Source organism: Amyelois transitella, chromosome 13 (genome assembly GCF_032362555.1).
Source record: "Amyelois transitella isolate CPQ chromosome 13, ilAmyTran1.1, whole genome shotgun sequence".
Classification (NCBI taxonomy): Eukaryota; Metazoa; Arthropoda; class Insecta; order Lepidoptera; family Pyralidae; genus Amyelois; species Amyelois transitella.
In genome coordinates this window covers 2,588,193-2,610,686 of record NC_083516.1, presented here as the reverse complement: position 1 = coordinate 2,610,686, position 22,494 = coordinate 2,588,193, and the positions used below count along the sequence as shown (strand labels likewise).

Below are 22,494 nucleotides of genomic sequence, written 5' to 3'. Positions count from 1 at the left end.
GGTAAATAAAAATTAACTTTTTACAGCTAAGACTTTTATTACTATACAAGATAAAATTACATTCATAGTTACCTAAACGACTAGAATTTTAATAAAAATAGGATAATAATGGTCCCGTTTTTTTTCATTCCTTTAGCTTCGAAGAAAAAATACTAAATCAAAAGTAGATATATTAATCCTCTGTATTTAATCCGACCATCTATAAAAAAAGACACGTAGGTACTACGTTTATGATGTGCACAATTCACTTAAGACTAGTGCGATAACTACACAAATATTCTTACCTAAACGATATGTACAGTACAATGTAAGCTTATTTTTATTATACTTAATAAAACATTAATCCGACACCTTTGATGATTCGAAGTAATGTTTTAGTAAAATAATAATTTTATTAGTACGTTACACTTTCAACTTCTATTTGCATAGCATTGTGTAATGCTGCATAAACATTTTAAGATACACATTTATAATTGTAATTAATACCTTTAATAAGTAGTTACACTAATGAGGTAATTTATTATTAATTTTGTACTTAGCTATCTTCAGAACTTTAATGCTTATTATAAAATCGATGCATTTGAGGTAAATAATTTCTATGAGTATTCTTTTAGCTAGTGAAAATCTTATAATTACACACGACAATACACATACATAAGTAGTCATTTCAAATATATTTTAACCGTTTCGTTGGCTTATAATTCATCAGATACATTTGTCATAATTAAATAGTTAATATTATTCATTTGTTCCATTATCTTTCTAACGATTTTATCATGTACGAAGTTCAAAGAGGGATCATTAAACTCTACGGCGATCTTTGGTAAATTAAAAAAACTAAATCGGTGTTATGGAATGGAACCTTAAATTTTTTTGTAAAACATTATTTATCAAAAATGATTATTTATTAAGTCAAAAAACTAACAAAAAAAAGTGCTGCAAGTAATCACGATGTCTGTAATATAAAAAGACTTAGGTATCACAGTCACAGATTCACAGCAGCTGCCATTCGACATGATGTAACGACTATAGCTGCTGCGCGGGCTGTCGCCATTTTGGTAAAACTTTAATTCGGTGTGTTGTATAGAATTCTTATTTGAATCTTCACAGATCCCATAAAGTCGTCAATTGAAATGCGAGAGAATGTCTGGCGACTAAAGGTTGTTTACAGGCTTCCGTCATTTTTGTTCAAATTATACTCTCTAGTGTTGATGGAATTCTTATTTAGTGTGAATCTTCTCCGATACCATACAGTTGTCAAACGCAAGAATTGATATGTCTGGTGACTATAACTCCTTTACAGATCCTTGCCATTTTGGTTCAAATTATACTTCCGAGTTTTGTATATCTACTCTTCTTATTTGTTGTGGATCTTTATGGATCCCATCTGGAAGTCTTCCTTCGTCGACATGGTTCGCGAAGAGACCGTGGTCTGCGTCCTTGACATGGGTTCCCCTTTCACCTGTTTGTATCTATATTAAAATAGGCATTTTATTATTAGTATAGTGAAATGGTAATTCGGTGTAAGTTACTTTGTTAACACATTTCTTTAAGTTGGCAAAGCGTTCGTATAATAATTATTAGTTGTACTTATGACTCTTACTCTGTCTCTCAGATGCCTTATCTGATATACTTTGCTAGTTGTTGCATTTTACAGCGACAGTACTTATCGCAAAGCTTATTATTAAAAAAATATCTCTAAAGTGTGAGAGATAGGTAATGTTAAATAGTTTCGTGATGAAGATAAAATCATTTAAATCGCTAAATAATATATAAAATTCTAATCTTTTTCGGCTCGAAATTGTGTTAATGTTGATAAAAACAATGAAAAGTCGCAAATATACGTTAGTCACACACGTTGACAAGGAAATTAAAGCCTTGTAATCGATATCGTAGGAGTAGACGTAGGACAGACATAAAACTGAACAGTCACTTGTGTTGGGAGAGATAAAAGAGGTATTATAATAAACTCCTGTGTATACTTCGATATAATATTTTTTTCTTTCTAGAGAAGCTTAAGGTGAAAATTCTTCGAACAGTTTCTAACGATTCTTCATAATTATCTTGTAATTTGATTTGTCAATCCGTTTAAAACACGAAGAATATTTTTGTGTAGATTTGATTTTATTCTGAATAAACAGAGAAAGAAGTGACGGGGTACATAAAATTCAATGAAGAATTTCCTTAATTCGGAGTGATTTAGGTTTTTAGACAATCCAGCACTATAAAGTGATAACAAACAGCACAGCAGAACATAAATTTGGCTTATTAGGACAGGACATAAGCGCTTCAATACATACTCTCAGATAACTGATCATGAAATAAGTTGCCGTCGTGGTTGCAAGTCCCTTCCACTTAATTGATTTTGATGTAGTCCCAACCCAAGTCTAGAACGAAGTAGATAGTTTTTTATTTCTTACAAGTCTATTTATGTACGATATCCTATCTATTGGAAGTTTGGAGACTAAAAATAATTTAAACTATACATAATGATAACAATTTTTCGAAAAATAATTTTGCAGGTTTAACGAGAATGATGTTAGTATACTTATAAGTAATTGTGAAGTTAAAGCTATGTTCATTTATTAGTGCAATGAGACCAGGAAAATATTAACATCATCTAAATTGCCCAAACGCCGTTACAATTTACCTACACAAGTTAATGTGTAAAAAAGATTTGTGTTTCTAACTAAATTTTTCTTTATTGGTGCCAATTTATCTTGCACTTGTTACATTTTAGTAAGCTCTTAAGCATTCAGTGCCCAATCATTTCCTTCTATACTTTCTTGTGCTTTATTGGTTACAATTAATATTTCATTAGTGTGCAATATCACTTTAAAAATAAGTTATATAGGTGTTGTTAAAAATTCAAAATCACGGAATCAGATTTCTGTACCTCTTTATGCAGCAATAACACCAAAGTTTCCATCTGTAGATTATTTATCCACTCTAGTACTTCTTCCAATAATTTCATTATTAATATCATATTATTGATCTGTTTCTTCATATTCGATAGTCCCAGTATAAATTTTTGGTATTTGATAAAACGTCTTATATTAGACAATATCATACTATTATTATAATGTGTAATATTGTGTAATGAAATAGTCTTTTATTTTTAAATGCAAGTTTTTGTGTTTAAAAATAGGTTTAATTATATTTTCAGTAAATATATTTTTTTAAATACTATATTTTCTAGAAAGGATGTTTAAATTTCGACGTTTTTCTCCAAATGTACGACTTGATTATTTTTTATGCTATCAGTGTCAGGGCAGTACGATCGTACGGTGTCAATACTTCTTCTTGGGTCTTTTGGATGTCTCCAATGTGACAGTTGTTTGTTATCTAACTGGTTCATATTATTGTCATTATCATTCTTGTTTTGATGAGCTCTATCTCTAAGCCTGGGCACAGAAGGAACATTACTTATACATTGTTTGAAAATATTAGATACTTCATCTCTGTGGCTCATATCCAGATTCTGTTCCATCTGTTATGTTTGTAAATAATGCATTTGATGTAACATTTTTAGTGCCCAGATCAGTTATTAAAACCTCAAGTTAAACTTAATTTATTCTTCGTAAACTTAAGTCGATTCCTTGTGATATCATCATTTTTCTACCAAGCCAATTACATGGGATAAATCTGAATCAGTCACAAAAATGAAGTGTGTTAATCTAGACACACATATAACAAATAGATAAAATAGAGAAATTCAAAACATACCTTTTCTTGATCAGTCGGAAAATTTTCCTCTTGCAGACGAAAATTAAGAAGATAGTCACACCAATGAGGACATTGTAAGCGTCAGTGATCTTCCAGAAGTTTTCCAACTCAGGGTAGATAGCGCTGATCACTTCTAGTATCCAATTGATGCCCATCACGATGAACAGTTTGATGTATAATAATAGTCTGAAAAATAAAGAATGAAGCTTTACGTTTATTTGACAGAAAATCGTGCAATAGGTGAGTTTGCAGGCACGCATTCACAGGTCGATTTTTATATTTCATGTTATCCCCAATAAGAACCATGAAATCACCAAGGTATTATCAGCTAAATGTGATGGTTAGGTTATATTATTTTTTATATTTGTATTAAATGTTCGGTTGTTATGCTTGCAGGTATCTCTGGGGATTAGAGAAAGCTCTTTTGTTATTTGTCGTCTTAAATTCGACAAATACCTACCTGGATTACCTTAATCAAGAATAACATAAAAATCTAAGATTGATCAAATTGATCATTCACATTTAAATTTTTTCGTTTTAACCCGTATTGTTGGTGATGCTGTAAAGGATAGGTGTTTATCTATTGGACAACATTTTGTGATTCCCAGTTTACAAAGTGTTTCTGTCGTTTCTCTGAATCTTGTGAGGTGCTGGCATACGATACGACGGCTTACCACGTTGCTCATCAATTTTAGTTGTTGCTCTGAGGTGTTTAAGGTTTACTTACACGTTCTCGTTTCGGGTTCTTGGAAAGAAAACAAAATATTTCGTATAACTTAAGATATAACTATATTTAAACAGAGGCCAATAGAAATATGCACATCATCGAACTATGAGTTCTGTCAAAATCGAGGGCAAGTAAACATTGAGCTCATCTAATCGGAATTCCATTAATGTATATTTTATTTTATCTGACTGCTCATAAACTTTTTCTACAATTTCATGCATTACAGTATCACCAATATATACTAATAGTAATGCATTTGAGATAGGTATTATCAGTAGAAAAAGTAATGTGTTTGGCATACTTAGGTAATCGAAGACACCAAAATTCTGCTCATTTTGTTTATGTATGTAGTTATCAATTTTAAGATCCAATTTTTCGTTTGATATTTCGAAATAAATGATTTATTAACTATTGTGTTTTCATTCGCAATTATTATTCAAAAGAAACTTGAGTTTACAAAAAGCTATATAACAAGCAAGTAATTCTTATAAGAAATTAGTCAAACAAACTTACTATATTCCAGTCGTGATAACTGTAAGTAAATGAAATAAACCCACCTCTGTTTGTCATTTCTCTGGGTGTCGTGGGTGGAGCTCTCCTTGGACTTCAGAACGGCCGTCTGTTTCTTGATCTGGACGATCTTGATCGCGGTCAGCACGAAGAAGATCAGGTTGATGATGCAGAGGATCACCACGGGGCCGTAAAGGTAGATCATGCGGGCGTTTCCTGAAAATATTCAAAAGAGAATTTGTAATAATTTTGTGTCGTTGTAAACATTTGAAGGAAAAATGATATTACATTGATCGATGTAAGATTTTAAGATGTTTTATGGAAGAACCACTTAATAAAACCATAACTTAGGGTTTGTGTAAAATACTTAGTGTTTTTATGATTTACACACTAAGTGTGTAGTGATTTCTTATATGTTACTTATTTTTATTGAGATTGATGAGAAGAAAAGGCTATTATAAGTTTGAAGAGATAATAAAAAATTTAATTTGATCCATTGATCAAATCCCATACACATCTGAATTTATTAAGATTCATTGTTCAGATGAACTTATTAATACACTAGCCGCGACCGCAACTTCGTTTCCATGGGGTTTGAAATAAGTTTTTCATTTACATAATAGGATACATATTTTCGTGCAAATTATTTAATCTTTCTCTTACCGTATAGGAAACATCCTTGATGTCTCAACAACGGTAGCCAGGGATGCGGTGGTAGTCCGGAGAATTCCAGAGCAGCCAGTAGGGTGGTCAGTGCTGTGGGGACGCCGAAAGCATAAGCTGCGTACGCGTAGAATCTTGCGCGGGTTGACAGTCTCTCTAAAGATAGACCGCGTTTGCCACTGGAAGAAGAAAATAAAGGAATTAAACTACATTTTTTTTTAAATATCTCGATCTATTCCATTTTTGCGTTTTCCCAGAGTTTTAACTCTGGAGACTGGCTTTTTAGCTTCAAAATACGTTAGATCCATTCCATTTAAACTGTTTTATTAATCCAAATGATATATTGGCATGGATAAATATCTGATAATATATTTTCGATCACTAAAAAATCACTGTTTAGTTAGTTAACTACCTAGATATGCTTAATATTTTAAGCATATTGTGCTTATCTAATGTTATTTTATCTAAATATTTGTATCTAAATACCCCTATTATGAAGTAAACTAGAGGCCGCCCGCGACTTCGTCCGCATGGAAACCCTATCAATCCCGCGAGAACTCTGGGATAAAAAGTAGCCTATGTGTTATTCTGGGTCTTCAGCTACCTACATACCAAATTTCATGGTAATCGGTTCAGTAGTTTTTGCGTGAAAGAGTAACAAACATCCATACATCCATACAAACTTTCGCCTTTATATTAGTAGTAGGATTTAATTTCACACCTATTATTCAATACGAATTAGTATGGATAGCGTTCCTTTTATATGATGTTATCTTTTAATTAGCATCAGAAATTAACTGTTCACATTAAAATAAAATAAGTTATTCTTCTCGCGTCTTCCGTCTTCCTTCGGTTCCGGGTTTTACCCACACACAATGATGTATTTTGATTATTTTCCATCATGGTCCTATATTGTTACGTTTCATGGTCAACAAGGTCATGAGGGTCACACAGTAGGCACTCTATTTGACCTTTTAAATCTTGGATTGTGGTCAGTACAAGGACGACTCGATCGGGTAAAAACCATGATCATGTTCATGTACTGTGTTGTCTTGTTACACTTTGATGAGTAGCAAACATAGATAAACATACATTAAGTGTTGATGGGATAGAAAGAGCCTTAAGTTGACAAGATAATGACAAATTAAAGTAGATATAAACAAAGATATGAAAAATTCATGAAGATGAACTAAATTTTTCCCTCAAGCTCCATCCGCGTGTAACTAATGTAATCCATTTCTTAGTAAGAATTCCGGGAAATACTAAGAAAGCGCTAAGTTTTCAAGAAACTTAAATACCTATTAGAAAATAAGGTATATTTATTCTTGGAATTAGATAATATGATAACGTGATAACAAAATATTAAAAAAAATTAAGTGACTTTGAACGAAAACGTTTTCTTCTTTAAGGGCATAGTCGTTTGTGGCTCACAGTGTAAATATGTTCTAGATATTTATTATTTACCTACTTTAGTCACATTTTAGCAGTTGCTGGTAGTTTCCAATGCAACGCTGACTCACGTCACGATCAATATAGAGAAAACAGATATTACTTTATATAAAAGGATGTATTTTATTTGTCTCAGAATTTATCTGTGCACTTTGTGAAAGCTATGTTAAATTCTCTACCTAGCTCTTTCGCCAGGGTTAGTGCAATATCTGAGGACCCGTATATACATATATATGATATTTAAGTACAAAGAAAAGTCCTAAACATCTTTCTATACTTTAATTATAAATGTGCAATGGGGTTTGCGTGTTTGTAAGGACAAGTAAATATTTACCAAATATGCGGTATATATCTAATATCTATACTCTCAATTGGATGACTAATGATTCAACGGTAAATATCTGTACTTTAGTTATTTTGGACTCGTATGTTGTTCAAGAATTTGGTCAAGTCAAGTAAATATTTACCTACTGTGCGGTACACCAACATCATCGTAAGTCAAGGTGGTTAACAGGGACTTTTGTGGTTTTAACGGAGATCAATGTGTGTGACTTGTCTTGATGCAATAAATTGCACTTTTTGTGGTATGTAGTATAAACAATTTTTTTTTCTGAAAAATGTCAATCGTATAAAGTCGACGAGCTATGCACGAACGAAATGAGGTGCGGGGCAACTGGCTATCGGCTACCATTGCTTATCGGCACAGAGGTTGTGGAGAGAGTCCACAAGTTCACCTACCTCGGTAGCGTAGTGTCGGAAACTGGAGGGACCGAAGAGGACATCACTTCGAGAATCGCCAAGGCAAGAGCAACCTTCGCACAGCTCCGTCCTGTATGACAATCACGGAAACTGACTAGGAGAGTTAAGCTCAAAATATTCCGGTCATAATTATGTGAAAACCGTTTTGCTGTATAGGTGTGAGACGTGGATGGCCACTAAAGACATCTCGCATCGTCTCCAAGTTGTCATTAACCGCTGTCTTCGCCGTATTATCGGTGTTTACTGGCCTGAGAAAATCTCCAACGTAGACCTGTGGGAACGCTGCGGTGAGACTCCGATCGACCAGCAGATCAAACGCCGCAAATGGAACTGGATCGGCCACACGCCCCGAAGGGACCCCGAACACATACCGAGGCAAGCCCTAGACTGGAATTCCCAAGGAAAGCGTAAACGTGGCCGCCCTAAACAGACCTGGCGGCGGACAATCATCGCAGAGGTGAAGAATCTAGGGAAGACTTGGAGCGAAATAAAACGCGAAGCTCAAGACCGAGCGGGATGGCGACGCACTGTGGATGCCCTCTGCCCCAGCTAGGGGACATAGGACCTAAAGTCAAGTAAGTCAATATGTTTTGATAAATAGAATAACAATTTAAAAAATTGTTCATTCCATTTTATTCACTTAATATTCACTTAATAAAACGCTAAAAAACAACAACCGGCGTGGGATTTAATATAAGGAAACTCATGGGTAAACCAGGGCATTTCTAAACCGGTTCGTAAGCTAGCGCATGAATACTTGCGTTGAGAATAACTTAGAATTGAAAACTTTTAGATATTTACTAAAAATACTGAGAACTGTTTAAGTATGTAATTCTTTTATTTATCCGTTGTAAGAAATTTACGCCCCGAAATACAACTATTATCTTAATGTAAATTTATCAATTATTACCTTCAGAAATAGGTACTAAATCAAGCCTCATCGAGCAAAATATTTGTTTACAAAATTGTATCCATCAATATCTTCAATCCGTGTTTCTTTAGTAAAGCGGATATATATTTTTCCTAAAAAGCTAATCAATATAAGAATACATCTGCTGCTTGAAAGTACCTACTAGGTACTTATTCTCTATCTATACTAATATTATAAAGCTGAAGAGTTTGTTTGTTTGAACGCGCTAATTTCAGGAACTACTGGTTCGAATTGAAATTCTTTTTGCGTTGAATAGACCATTCATCGAGGAAGGCTTTAGGCCATATAACATCACACTGCAACTATAAGGAGCAAAGAAATAATGGAAAATGTGAAAAAACGGGAAAAATTATTCATCCTTGAGGGTTTCAATGATGCCCAAAATAACTATTTCACGCGGACGAAGTCGCGGGCACAGCTAGTTTAAAATATCCGTATCAAAAAATGACAAAACCTATCAAGAAAAGGTAAGTATTGCCCTTGATTCGTTTTGGCGGGGAAACTTCCGTGCCCCCGGATATACCTTATGTTAAAATAAGATATGAATTTGGTTATTACTTGTCTGAATTCCTCAATGAAGTAGTTATGTGCGTGCCGTCCATGTCAGTTTTTGTTGATTATGTTAATCGTGCAAAGCAAAACAAAAAACTATTCTTAGATCTGTGCTTTTTTATAAATTAACGGTAAGCGTGAATTTTAATTTATAGACTTGAATTTCGGGTTCTCCTTCTAATTGTATACCTATTTATTTGTTGACGTACATGGAAAAATATGAAATAGACATGCAAATAACATTACCTATTGTTCTGAGTATGAACTTTATGTTGAATTTAACCAACCTGCCAAGATAACAATCAAATTTATTTGCGGGAACGAATTAAAGTTAACTCATTTTCGTACAATTCACACCATTACGATAATTGGCCGGCCAAGTTAATTACTAGGAAATTTACAAAATGGCCGTTGGAAAATAAATTGTAGGTACGGCACAAGCAGACACACGAAAAAGTCGCTAATTGATTAGGTAGCTTTTGGTTTGGTTAAATAGGCCCTGACAAATATAGTTAGTTTATTATTACTAGCTGTTGAGGGCTACTTCGTCTGCCTTAAATTTCTTAAAATTTGAACTATTTATATATCTAATCCAATATCTAAGCTGCTGCTGCAGTTTCATGAAAATCAGTTCAGTAATTTTTGCGTTAAAAAGAAATAAACACACACACATCAGGTTGATACATTAGTAGGAATTTATCGTCAATCCGATTGACTAAATTCATTTTTGTTGCCTTTTTTTGATATAGGTAAACTTACCTAAAAGTCCACCATATGTCGAAACACATCACGTTGAGCCAGAAGAAAGCCGCCTCGAACGCGAAATAGATCACGATTGCTGAAAATAAATGTAAAAAAAGGAAATTAAATATGTATTTGCCTATAAATATAGGGGACATTCTTCTGCGGTAGATTTATGATAGCTAAAACAGTAAATCATTCGTAATACCGTATCACTAACTATGAATGTCCCAACCCGAATACATTTTTATTAAACCAACCCGAATACATTTTTATTAAACCAACCCGAATACATTTTTATTAAACCAACCCGAATACATTTTTATTAAACCAACCCGAATACATTTTTATTAAAATATCACAAGTCATCTGTAATTTGGAAAAGACTTTTACGTCAGGTCGGAGAGCCGCAATCCGAACTAAATTTTAAACGCGAAAGTAAGTTTGTTTGCTACGTCTTCATTAGTATAAAAAAAATAATAAAAATATGAGGCAAATTATACTTAAACCAACTTGAAGCATAAACGACTATCATACTAAATATCTATCATTGTATTATTAGCTATTCCAAAAACCGATCAGTAATAAAAACAAGAGTAAATAATGTCCAAGTTTAGGAGTTAGCTGTTTTTTTTATCGGCGGCGCCTAGTCATCCATTCACGAAGTTACTATTTTTATGTTGTTTACGCAGACGACATTGATACTTCTTAATAAATGTCAAGGGATATGTCCCTCTTTACGCCGATCGAATCAGATTCGCCATCTGCCCAGCATATTTCAGAGAAACAAACTATTTTTGTATCACTCCTCTGTATCGTTTTTATATGACGGCGACTCGTTTTATAGGAATTTTAACATTTGTTTTCACACGCTTAAAGATTTTTTAATACTGTTTAATATTGTTGGGTTTGGCATAACCAGAATATTTTGTTCTATTCTAAATAGATTATAAAATTGTTGGAAAATAACTTAAAGGTTTACTTAGAAACATCTCCATTTGCCACGTGCTATTCAAAGAGTACCTTAGTCGCGGGTCGGGTTTTTTGATTATAGTGTGAAATATTGTAAAAATCCTCAGGAGAATATTTTAACTTCGTGTGAATTAATTGGAAGCTATGTAATAAGGGAAATACGAGTATTGCACTTTATTTCACCAGTCACGCAAAATAGTGAAAATTTAATTATTGGCATAAGTAGGTTTATATCTTTATTTTGAAACAGCTGGTTTGTCTTTTGTACGCCTGAATCAAAATTTTTACCTTAAATATTATCCCTTTTTTTAAATAAGAATTTAGCTGAAAATGGAATAACGAAATAATTTGTAAGCATACTATATGTAATTTATATGTAAGTGGTTGAATAATAAAAACACAAAATAAAGCTTGCAACAGTGAGTCGAATCACAATTTACCCATTATAGTTATACAATATATTGTAAAGTTACTGTTTCAGTGATATTAAGCTACACTAATAAAAAAAAAATATATTTAGATAAGTGCCCGTTAACTGTGCATTAAATTGTCACTAAGTAATGATCTTGTGAGGTCACTTCTCAAAATAATGTCCCATTATCCACACCACATGGACGTGCCATAAAATTCATGGCCACCTGATTGACAATCGGTTATCCGATACTTGAGTTTAATTAACTCTGATACAGTAGTGATGGGTTTCTATTAGATACGTCAATAAATTAAGTTATCGAACATAAATTATGTGTAGTTCAATAGCAGAGTCTATTTCCGTAGATATTGGAAGTAAAGTCAGTCTATCTTCTCTTATTTATGTGTATTTATAGGTATATATTATATTTGTTTTGTGTTAAAGCATTTATTTATTTTGCTCTGGGCAACACCAATCTCCTGTTTGGTTTCCTTCTACCCAAAGGTTGTTGGGAAGAGATTGCATTAGCGATAAGTCCGCCTTTGTACCATCCTTGTCTCTTTTGCGCTGTTTTTTATGTTTAACTCTTATGGTGCAATAAAGAGTTTATCAATCTATCTATCTTATTCCCCCTTTAGTAGCAAACATGGCATGTTTCATAAAGTTTCTACAGTCAGTCACTCGTTATTATGATGTAGAATATCATAACATAGATCATCAAAGAATATCGAACATCTAAATTCTGTGTCAATAGAGGTAGCTGTGACCTAAATTTATTCAGTCTCTATTTAGCGGGTACCAAATAAACTTGTAAGCGTTCCCATGTGATAATGTCAAAGCTTACATTATAGTTCCTTTGTACGGCTTGAACTATGACAAATGGAAATGAAACCGAATCATACAAATTTACTTCTACTTTTTGAGTAGGTGTTCATGGCGATCTGACCTATATTTGTATCGATTTAGCATAGGGATAGACTAAACCTAGAGAAGTAACGGTATTTTTTACTCACTTTCACAAGAGAGAAGCCTCAAGCAGATTACACAACTTAAATTAGATCTTTCTTCTTTTACCAACGGTACCATGAGTAATTATTTTTGTTTGAATTGTTACATAAAGGTGTAAGACACTCAATGTTAAACAGATGATGGATGGTGACAATGAAACGGCTCTTAATCGGCGGAAACAGGCGATATTTTATCTGGTTGATAACACGTGTTAGTTTAAAAAATTAGATAATTTGTCATCCTATTATTAGCCGTGACGAGGCCATGCAGATGGTTGGTACATGACCATCATCCATCATGCTCCTGGCAATGGTCCCGGTTACATCCAGTCCCCAATCCTGGATCGTAGTTAAAGGCAAACCCCGTGGATTTTAGAAGTTAAACCCAATTTTCAGGGAACTCAATCGAACATGAATAATAACATGATAATACTCGTACATCGCGCGTTGCTCGACTCACACTTTGCCAGTAATTTTTTAACGTTGTGCCCTGCCGTGTGGTTCCTGGCACCAATATAAAAAAAGAATAGGACCACTCCATATTATTTGTATAGGATTATAAACTTGGGATTCTTCTTATAGGCGATAGCTTTACAACCTGTCATTATGTGAAGGTTAATTCTATTATTAAGCCTAACAGCTAAACGTGGCCTGTCAGTCTTTCAAAACTGATGGCCCTGTGTGCCCCGCAAGGGATATAGACGTGACTATATTTATGTATGTTGTAAAGAAAATGTTGGGATACCTTCATCAAATCGGAAACGATCTGGCGAAACGAAGTAATGAGCTTGCATGAAGAGAGTTATAAATGCCGATTAAATGTAAGAAGTATACAATGCTGGCATCGTGGCAATTGGAAAGATGTAGACTCTGCTTATGGGAGAGAGACGTGATTTTGAACATAAGTAACCATTGAGGTGGATAAAGCTAGGCTAACTCTATTAAAAGTTAAATAAATTTGACTTCGTTTTAGGCCATTTTAAATTTTTTTCTTATCAAATGATACTATAGTTGTATATGGAACTTTTTGCTCTCGACCTTGAAAACAAGTAATAACTCAAAGAACGTGAAAAACCTGACTAGCCCAATCTAGGGTCCAGGGCATACCCAGGGCTCCTCTCCAGAGTGATGAGGATGCAACCGGAACTAAAGCCAAGTGGAAGAAGAAGACTTACTTAAAGAACTGCACAAGGATCTGTTAGTCTTGTCCAATGATATGAGGATTTGCATGGTGGCCATAAAGAGGAACGCCACGAAGAGGCTCAGGAGGTATGCCATCAGGACCCTGCCATGAAGGTTTCGAAGCTCTGGTAGCCAGGCGTAGACCGCGCAGGTCGCGAGGATGAACACGCAGGAGGTCAGCATACCTAAAGGAATAAAATGTAACAGAGTTAACATAGTTATGTGCCGTGTGGTTCCCGGCAGCACTAGAAAAATAATAGGATCGCTCTGTTTTATTTCCCATTGATGTTTTAAACAGCGACCAAAGGATAGGCTTATAAACATGGGATTCTTCTTACAGGTGATGCGCTAGCAACCTGTCACTATTTGAATATCAATTCTATCATTTAGTTAAATAGTTGAACGTGATTTATCAGTCTTTACAAGACTGTTGGCTAATGTCACCTGCAGATGAACTTGAACCCCTTTTCATGCAAACCAAAACCATACTGATCCAGTTTCTCTAGAGGCGCCTGTATGATCTAAATCGCTGTGAGATATAAATGGGGGGCGTATGGCTGATGACTTTAACGTCCATTCTGTCCTTATTGCTTTTTCACACGAGGTTTTTTGATTGACATATCAACGTGACAAAACCCGTACCGCTGGGTCTAGACATTTTCAATTTGACATATGGATAGGTTCTTATATAGTCTAGGGGTGGACTAAGAGAGGATTTTCCGAAATCCCGAACTTTCATGCGACGCCTCTTTTACAGTTTATACATACATACATATGGTCACGTCTATATCCCTTGCGGGGTAGACAAAGCCAACAGTCTTGAAAAGACTGAATGGCCACGTTCAGCTATTTGGCTTAATGATAGAATTGAGATTCAAATAGTGACAGGTTGCTAGCCCATCGCCTAAAAAAGAATACCAGGTTTGTAAGCCTATTCCTTAGTCGCCTTTTACGACATCCATGGAAAAGAGATGGAGTGGTTCTATTCTTTTTTGTACTGGTGCCGGGAACCACACGGCACATAATTAAAACAGATCATGAAAATTGTTTCACTGTTAAAAATTTACGTTTATCCGAGAATATAATAGGCTATGTATGTATGTACCACAGGTGAATCCATGGCAAACTGCTTGTAACTAAGATCATTTAGTTGTAAAAAATTAAAAAGAACTTACAAGTAATATTAAGCGCAAAATGGTGTTCTCCCTGGTTCTCCCCGAAGCAAACCAGGGCATCCAGCTTCGAAGTCCTTACACCATTTTGTTCCAGAATGAACGTATCGACGCAGTACTTGTCCGGCCCGTGTAGCTCCCACGGTGGGTTTTTGTTGGGCAGGTCTATGTAAAGCCGGCCATCCTTTAACAAAATAAGACGTTGAGGTGACGCCGTATAAAAGCAGATATTTCAAGAGAAAGCCCTTGTCGTGCTTTATGTGACAATACAGTATCGTCACGTACAGAACGGCATAAAAAATACAAATGTATTTTAAACTATGAATTGAATTAATACAAGCATGCAAACATTTTAGAACTTTAATTCTTACTTTAATATCGGTAAAATTGAAATCCCTTATTTTATTAAGGTATTTTTGATGGATTGTTTTGTTATTCTATGGACAACAGAAAATCAAAGACATGATGAATTAAGGATTCATTGAATTTCATTTTGCATACATACATACATATACCTAGTCACGTCTATAACCCTTGCGGCGTAGACAGAGTCAACAGTCTACGACATCCACGGGTAAGAGATAGAGTGGTCCTATTTTTTTTCTATAGGTGCCGGGCACAGCACGGCCTAAAAATGATACAATTGGAATACTATCAGAGATAGCGACTTCATTAACTTTTACAATCTGCGCGGGAATAGAACCAGCTGGCACACACAATGTTTTTATTCGCTACCAGACTATTTATTAACCTCTATTTTTATAAAAATAGAGTTTCATTTCAACAAAGGCCATATTATAAACTTTTTGCTTATCAAAATCCTATTGTTGTATATGGACCTTTATTCTCGACTTTTAAACAAGTACTTACTTAAAGAACCTGATAAAAACTTAACTCTATTTAAATATATAAAGTTTCAAGTATAGTATCTACTATATATTTATAAGTAAACATGAAATAATCAAAGATTTGAACTGAATTTGTAATTACGAACACTTTGTTGGTTACATTATCTTAGAAAAATGCACGAAGTAATTTAGTACTTGATATTATTGAAAACTCACGTGCAAATAAATGACACACGAATGAACCTTGAAAAACGTGTGGGTGAAAATTTACTGACCATGGTCAATGGTCATAGGATTTTAAAAATATCGTAAACAAATGAGTCGTCCAAGGTAAATATTACAAGCCTTTTTTGTACACTATTAATGTTTATAACTCTTTAAGTCACCAGGAACACTACATATATATCATTGACAAAACATAAATTTTACTTATATTAGCATATTTTAACAAATATCCAAATATTAGCTAAATATAATTGTTTCTATTAATTTAAATGTCATTATTTTCTAGTAGGCTTACTTTCTTAAGCCGAGCCGAAAGCCTCATTTAGATAGAATGCTTTAATATGGAATTGAGATTCAAAGATAGTGAAATTATAGCCTTTCAAAAATCCCAAGTTAATGAAAGTGATCTAATGATGTTTGTTTTTATTCTAGGATCATCGCTTTGTTTATACCATTTATTAGGTATGTAGGTACCTCCTTAAGTAATTTAGGAAAGAGTTAATTTAGACATAACCGCGCTGGGATTCGAACCAGTGCACCTTATCACTTTTTATTGTATCCTTTTACCGGTTCATTCAGTTACCTTTACGACGCTATAACAACGCAATAGTGTTAATGACTTAATTCGTCTAGTGCACGTTGCAAGTAATTAATAGTAATTATGAAGTAATCTCAGGTTATTCCTAGGCGGGTTTTTATTGTCACATCACTTTTTTTTTAATCAGTTTTATAATCGAACATGAAAGTAACTTTAATATTTTAATAAAATATATTTAAATACTTCTTATTATAAAATAAAATAATCCTATTTGGTTTAAAATTTAAATTTGTGATAAGGAAAAAACATAAATTTAAAAAATTAGACAAAAAATTGTAATCAAAGAAATTTAGTTTGTTGCTCGCTGATATAATGTTAGATATTGTTCAACAGACTGAGGTTCTGCCTACCCCACCTCGGATAAAAACATAACAGTGCTGTTCCAAGCAAAGAAAAGATATATCTTAAACTGTCGAAACATAGGTATTTGGTGATATTGAACATCTACTTGAACAAGATTTATTTGAGCTGTCATTCAGCACTCTCACTAATACTTTGATTGATTATGTACCTACTAGTTTCGAAAACCAGATGCAGGTTATATATTTTGCGCCAAAAATCCTATATTCATACCAATATGTCATCAGTTAGAACATACATATAATTACTTCTATATCCCTTGCGGGGTAGTCAGAGCCAACAGTCTTGAAAGACTTCGATAGGGTACAGATACCATCTATCCGCTGGCTATGATCCCTGCATATCTTTTTCGCTTCATTTTCATTCATAACTTTCTTCATGTTCTTCAGTTAAATGTACTCGTCTATTCGCCAGAATGTCTCCGATTTGATCAAGTTACGTTCGTACATAGCAACATGATAATTCTATCATTCCATTTTAGCAACTGTTGGCTCGCTATGTACTCCCTAAAGAATAGAGACATGTATAAATGTATGTTCAGATTATGTACTACTGACGCAGTGTTAAAGAGGTTAAAAACATCCTGTGGCATCACACCAATTAAAGACCGTTTAGTAATGGAAAATTAAAGGTGAAATCGCATTTCCTGGTCATTGATGATGATGATGATTTTTTGACGTCATTTAGGAGACAAAGCAATTTAGTTTTTGTTGTGACACACAAAATGTCAATTAATAACGGAGTTTACAAAAACTTGGAATTCACGGCAATTTAAGGAAGTACCTAGATAATATGTATATCTTGTTATAAAATGAAACTTTGGGGCAATTCAGAACAAGGTGGATAATTAATTACCACTTATAAAGTGCTCAAGTGTTTTCCCGCTAGATCTGTAGGTATTGATTGAATCTGGTTAAATTAAAAGCGGCACTTTCATGCCTTTCTGTGAATGACTAAAGAAAAGTAAACGCTGTCCATCAAATGTTTCCAAGGGGCGATGATGTCGATCAGGCGACTTTATTACATTGTTTCATAGTGCGCCAAAATAAAAACCTGCATAACACTATTTATAGACAGATCAAAGATAATGGTGTCACAGGTTGAAACATATTGTTAAATAAGAAAAAGAACAATACTCACAACAGTCATGTGTACATGCTTAAATACTTGTCCAACTCGAACCCTAACTTCTGGATCTTGGCACGACGGTTTTCCTGCCACAATATGGAACAAATCACCAGCATGAGCATCTTCTACAACCCTGAAGTGATCCCAAATTGGGGGATCAAATACAGCACTGTCGTTCACACATATCCCCTTTGATGTCTTTTTAAAATACGAATACCCGTCTGGACAGCACTTCTGCACACAGATCTTCTTACTACAAATACATCCTCTTTCAACATTTGTATTTTCATCGTAATAATATTCACTTTTATGATAAGTCACACCATCATATGTTATAGAACCGTCTACACCTTTTATTCCTTGACTTATATCTATAGAACTGTTATTGTCACAAACTTTAACACCAGTTGCTAAAGTCCTTGAGATCAGAGCTAACACCAAAGTCACTGTAGCTTGCATGTTTTTTTAATTCATCGTTCCGTTCACTGATTTCTGCTAGAGTAATAACTGTAAACAATTTACCTTAAATCGCTGTCATTTTTGTACCATTTGGAAATTCGCGAGTTACATAAGTTACTCAGTGGGGAATTCCGAATGGGTTACATTCGGCCATGGATTTTTTTCTTCTTTTAATTATTTGTTAAAGATTAAGTTAATTATAGATGTCCAGCCGCAGACTTGAATTGCATGCAATACGAAGTTTTCTTCACACTAAACCGGTTTCTGAGTCATAGTAACAGGAATCACCATATCATTTGTTACGAATAATTATTATCTATTGATAAACAACAATACTGCTTTTGATATCTATCTTGCATGTTTAAGATAAAGTTGAAGGAAATAGTTGCTAAAATATTGTCATGAAATATAATGATTAAGAATATTGCAAATATTTTAAAACTCGTAATATCAGTTTCACAATGATATTATTAAAATATTCCAACCCAAAGCAGTCAAAAAAGGAGCTTTAGATTTTTTATATTGTATTAATTGCATCATAATGTTGTTATATTATAACTTAAAGTAAGTTCAAGTATTATTATTATCACTTTCATAGAGTGTACCCAAGGCTACTTAAAATAAATTTATAAAATTTGAAAGTAACAACTTGAACAATCATATTAGTTGACCAAATTAAGCCTGCTCAAAAAATTTGATGTTATTTTAAAATTTCGCTGGCAATTCTTTACCCAGAATACTTGACCTATTTTCTAATTTATATTAAACCGGCATTCTTCAGGAGAGGCGTGTTCATTATTTTGGTTCCGTTTTTTAATGGCCGAACTAATTTTTAAAACGATGATATTAAATTTGACTTTTATTCAGTAGGGCTTTTAGGACACCTTAAAAATGCGAAACTATAGCAATCATGGTTATATCGAACTTAAATACAAAAAATAGTAGATATATTATTTTATAAAATGCTCTAAACATTAAATTCTCGGAAATAATTTCTCAGTATTATTTTTCAGGGAAAATGTTCTTAAAAGTAAATCAAACTCCAAATTCATTGTTTAAAATCAATAGACAATCAAATTAATTAAGTTTAAAAAAAGTAACCGAGAGGTCCAAAAATGACAGTTTCCAAATTTAAAATCACGATTCAAAGAACCACTACCACTGTTTACAAAACTCGCGAGAATGTCACGTCTCACGTATACGTGTATCGAGTGCGGAATACGTGATGCTACTACAGAAAACTGGTCTGCCTCTGTCCACGTCAGGTAGACCGATGAACTTGTTCCGTTTGGCGACTTGATTGAGCCCGTTCGTACGCAAGTCGTTAACAATAATAATGATTATGTAGTTTTTTTATTTTTGTAATTATTTATAAAGACCTAGATGGTATTTTTACGTGAATTGGTTTATGCATCAGTTTTGTATAAATATTTTTCCACACAAAAGATAACACTGGTCAACACGATTCTGGTTTCCTTCATTTTTTTCTCTCTTATTGGTTATTTCTATGGTCCTGACTATGAAAAAAATACTGTGAGATTGCCAACAGCTTTACTTTTTGAAATATACAGTTTCATAATTTCGACCAAATAAAGACAAAAAACTAATACATATTTCAACAAAATATCTATTAAACACTATCAAATGATCTTTTATATGATTTTCTTGCATGAACGACGTTAGGTAGATCTCGTTTCAAACTCCAGCAGTAGTCCGCCATCATATGTGAGTCCCATCTTCCCTGATATCGCCCTTCCATTGTCCGAAGATCTTGGTGAAATCTTTCACCCTGCTCCTCACTAAAATCACCCAAATTTTCAGGAAATAGGTCATACAATTCTTTCTGATTGAATGGTTGAGGTTCTGAAAGGTTGAATTTGTAGTCTGGATCAGAATCTTCACTTGATATATTTCGTTCATTTCGTTCGGATTCACAAATATTTGGATCATCAGAAGATTTAGATGTGCTGGGTTGTACCTCTCGTGATCTTAATTGAGGTCGTTGAGCAGAAGCTAAGTTGGGATAAGGCCACTTACTTCGATTTCCAGGATTGATTCCGTTTATTTTCACAACGCAAAAGTAGCAGTCGTTATGATGGTTTTGAGGTTCTCGCCAAATCATTGGTGTTTCGAACATTGTTCCATCTCTTTTTCCACTGGACCACAACCGTAGACATACTACACACTTCTGGCAAACAATATGAGGAACCCATGGCTTGTCCTGATTACACAATTTTATTTTAAAATACTGATGATACGCAGTTTTCACAAAGTCCGATATAGGTTTTCGATATTTTTTTAATACATATTCACCACAAATATAGCAAAAACAATCTGGATTAAGCAGACAACATCTTCTTGAGGAAGCCATATCGAAACCGACAACAAAATGTGTTCTAGTACCCGAAAAAAAACGAAAATCTAAATAAAAATATCAAGTGAGGGTAGTTAGCTATAACTCAAAAACAAAAGCTGTTAGAGAAAATGGCTGCCGTATTTGATAAATACGCGTCAATTTAAAACAGAAAAAAAAAAATCTCATAGGAAACAACCAACTTTATTCTTTTTGTTGACCAGTGTAATCAACATACGTACATATATTCACGCCTATATCCCTTGCGGGTAGACGGAGCCAACAGTCTTGAATATACTGACAGGCTCCGTTCAGCTTTTTGGCTTGATGATAGAATTGAGATTCAAATAGTGACAGGTTGCTAGCCTATCGCTAAAGAGAAGAATCCCAAGTTTATAAACCTATTCTGCCGGAAACCAAACGGCACAAAGAGGTAAAAATATAATCAAATTGTTTCTCATTTTTGTAGCTAGAAGTTTAGTTTTTTCATTTAGTTGCCAAGGTTATAAGTACTATATGGACGACCGGATGGATCGAGAGACCTGACTTTCACTCGATACTATAACATATACACGTTGCTAGCTGTCCCGGCAAACGTTGTTTTGCCGTATTAATATGTTTTAAGTAATTTCTAGTTAAAAAATATGTTAAGGGTGGACAATCTTTATCACCAAGAGGTATGAAAAATAGATGTTGGCCGATTCTTAGACACGAGAATTTATAAATACGAGTACCTCATATACGTGAATTTATCAAATAAGTAGGGTTCTAATTAATAAAACTTACGAGAACAATTTCTTTCTAGTCGTTATTTAATTAGACCTTATTAGATACATACTTGATATACATACCAATAATTTAATGAATTAAAGTAATTAATACATTTCACTCGTCTATACCTACAAGTAATAAAAAGTGAAATAATCCTTTAGCATGCACAAAGTTCACAGTAAACTGAAAATCTTTCCCCAGAGAGTGGACACGTCGTGGTAAAAAAGCACGTCCATTTACGAAATTAAAGAGCCTTTCAGTTCAGTTATTATAAAATAAATTTTTCTACATACATTTTCAAAAGTCCCACTAAGTATTTGGAAATTTGTGGACGGATTTTGTTCCTGTTGGAGAGAGGGTTTTCTAATGAAAGTTAATAATTATAAATACTACCATCGCGAAGCCGGGGTGGGTTGCGAATTAAAAAAAACTGACTGAAATAAGAGCATTCCATAAAAGCAGTAATTTCTGCCGTGTTGCATAAGTTACTTAGTTCCCGGGACTTTAGAACAGGCCCACTTCCACTTTTTACCATGGTCGTAAAAGGCGACTAAAGGAATAGGAATACATTCCTCTAATGCAGCTTTGGCCATGATCGAATATACTAGGTTATTTTCCCCTGGAAAGATTGCGGAGGTCAAACGAGATGCGCTTTGTGAAAAAACCTGACTTACTCAATCCAGGATCATTATCAAAAGGAGCAACAATGGCTCTTCTCTGTAGAAATGAAGATATAACTGAGATTGACGCCAGGAAAAAGGAGAGGATCAATAATTTCCTAGTTAATTACAGTTATGCAGGCATGCGGATCTTACACCCGTTTATTATGACGTCAAACGGGATAGCGATAGTATTTCGTTCGATAAAAACAGCATCGCGCGCGCTCTGCTACGAGGGCTGACTTCTATAGTCAGTCGCTGAAAATGATAGATAGATGATAGACCAGCAA

At 34.1% G+C, this 22,494-nt stretch overlaps 1 protein-coding gene across 10 annotated transcripts in view; it reads right to left on the bottom strand.

Annotated features, from left to right (window-relative positions):
* Positions 1-24: 24 nt before the first annotated feature.
* Positions 25-22,494, bottom strand: part of LOC106138311 (probable G-protein coupled receptor Mth-like 3) — a 28,120-nt gene continuing 5,650 nt past the window's right edge. The window contains exons 1-11 of one of the 10 annotated variants that reach the window (XR_009657106.1): positions 19,523-19,670; positions 17,975-18,469; positions 14,807-14,987; positions 13,625-13,816; positions 10,077-10,155; positions 5,627-5,805; positions 5,011-5,179; positions 3,727-3,912; positions 2,897-3,404; positions 2,301-2,387; positions 1,428-1,472 (exon numbers count right to left, since the gene is read on the bottom strand). Coding sequence is in view for 6 of the 10 variants with exons in the window: in XM_013339435.2 (XP_013194889.1) it covers positions 3,209-3,404; positions 3,727-3,912; positions 5,011-5,179; positions 5,627-5,805; positions 10,077-10,155; positions 13,625-13,816; positions 14,807-14,987; positions 17,975-18,421 (1,629 nt within the window). In the remaining 4 variants the exon portion in view is untranslated. Of the gene's footprint in view, positions 3,646-3,726; positions 3,913-5,010; positions 5,180-5,626; positions 5,806-10,076; positions 10,156-13,624; positions 13,817-14,806; positions 14,988-17,974; positions 18,470-19,522; positions 19,683-22,494 lie in introns of those variants that run through there. The other 9 variants (XR_009657105.1, XM_060947134.1, XR_009657107.1 and 6 more) reach the window with 9 other exon arrangements.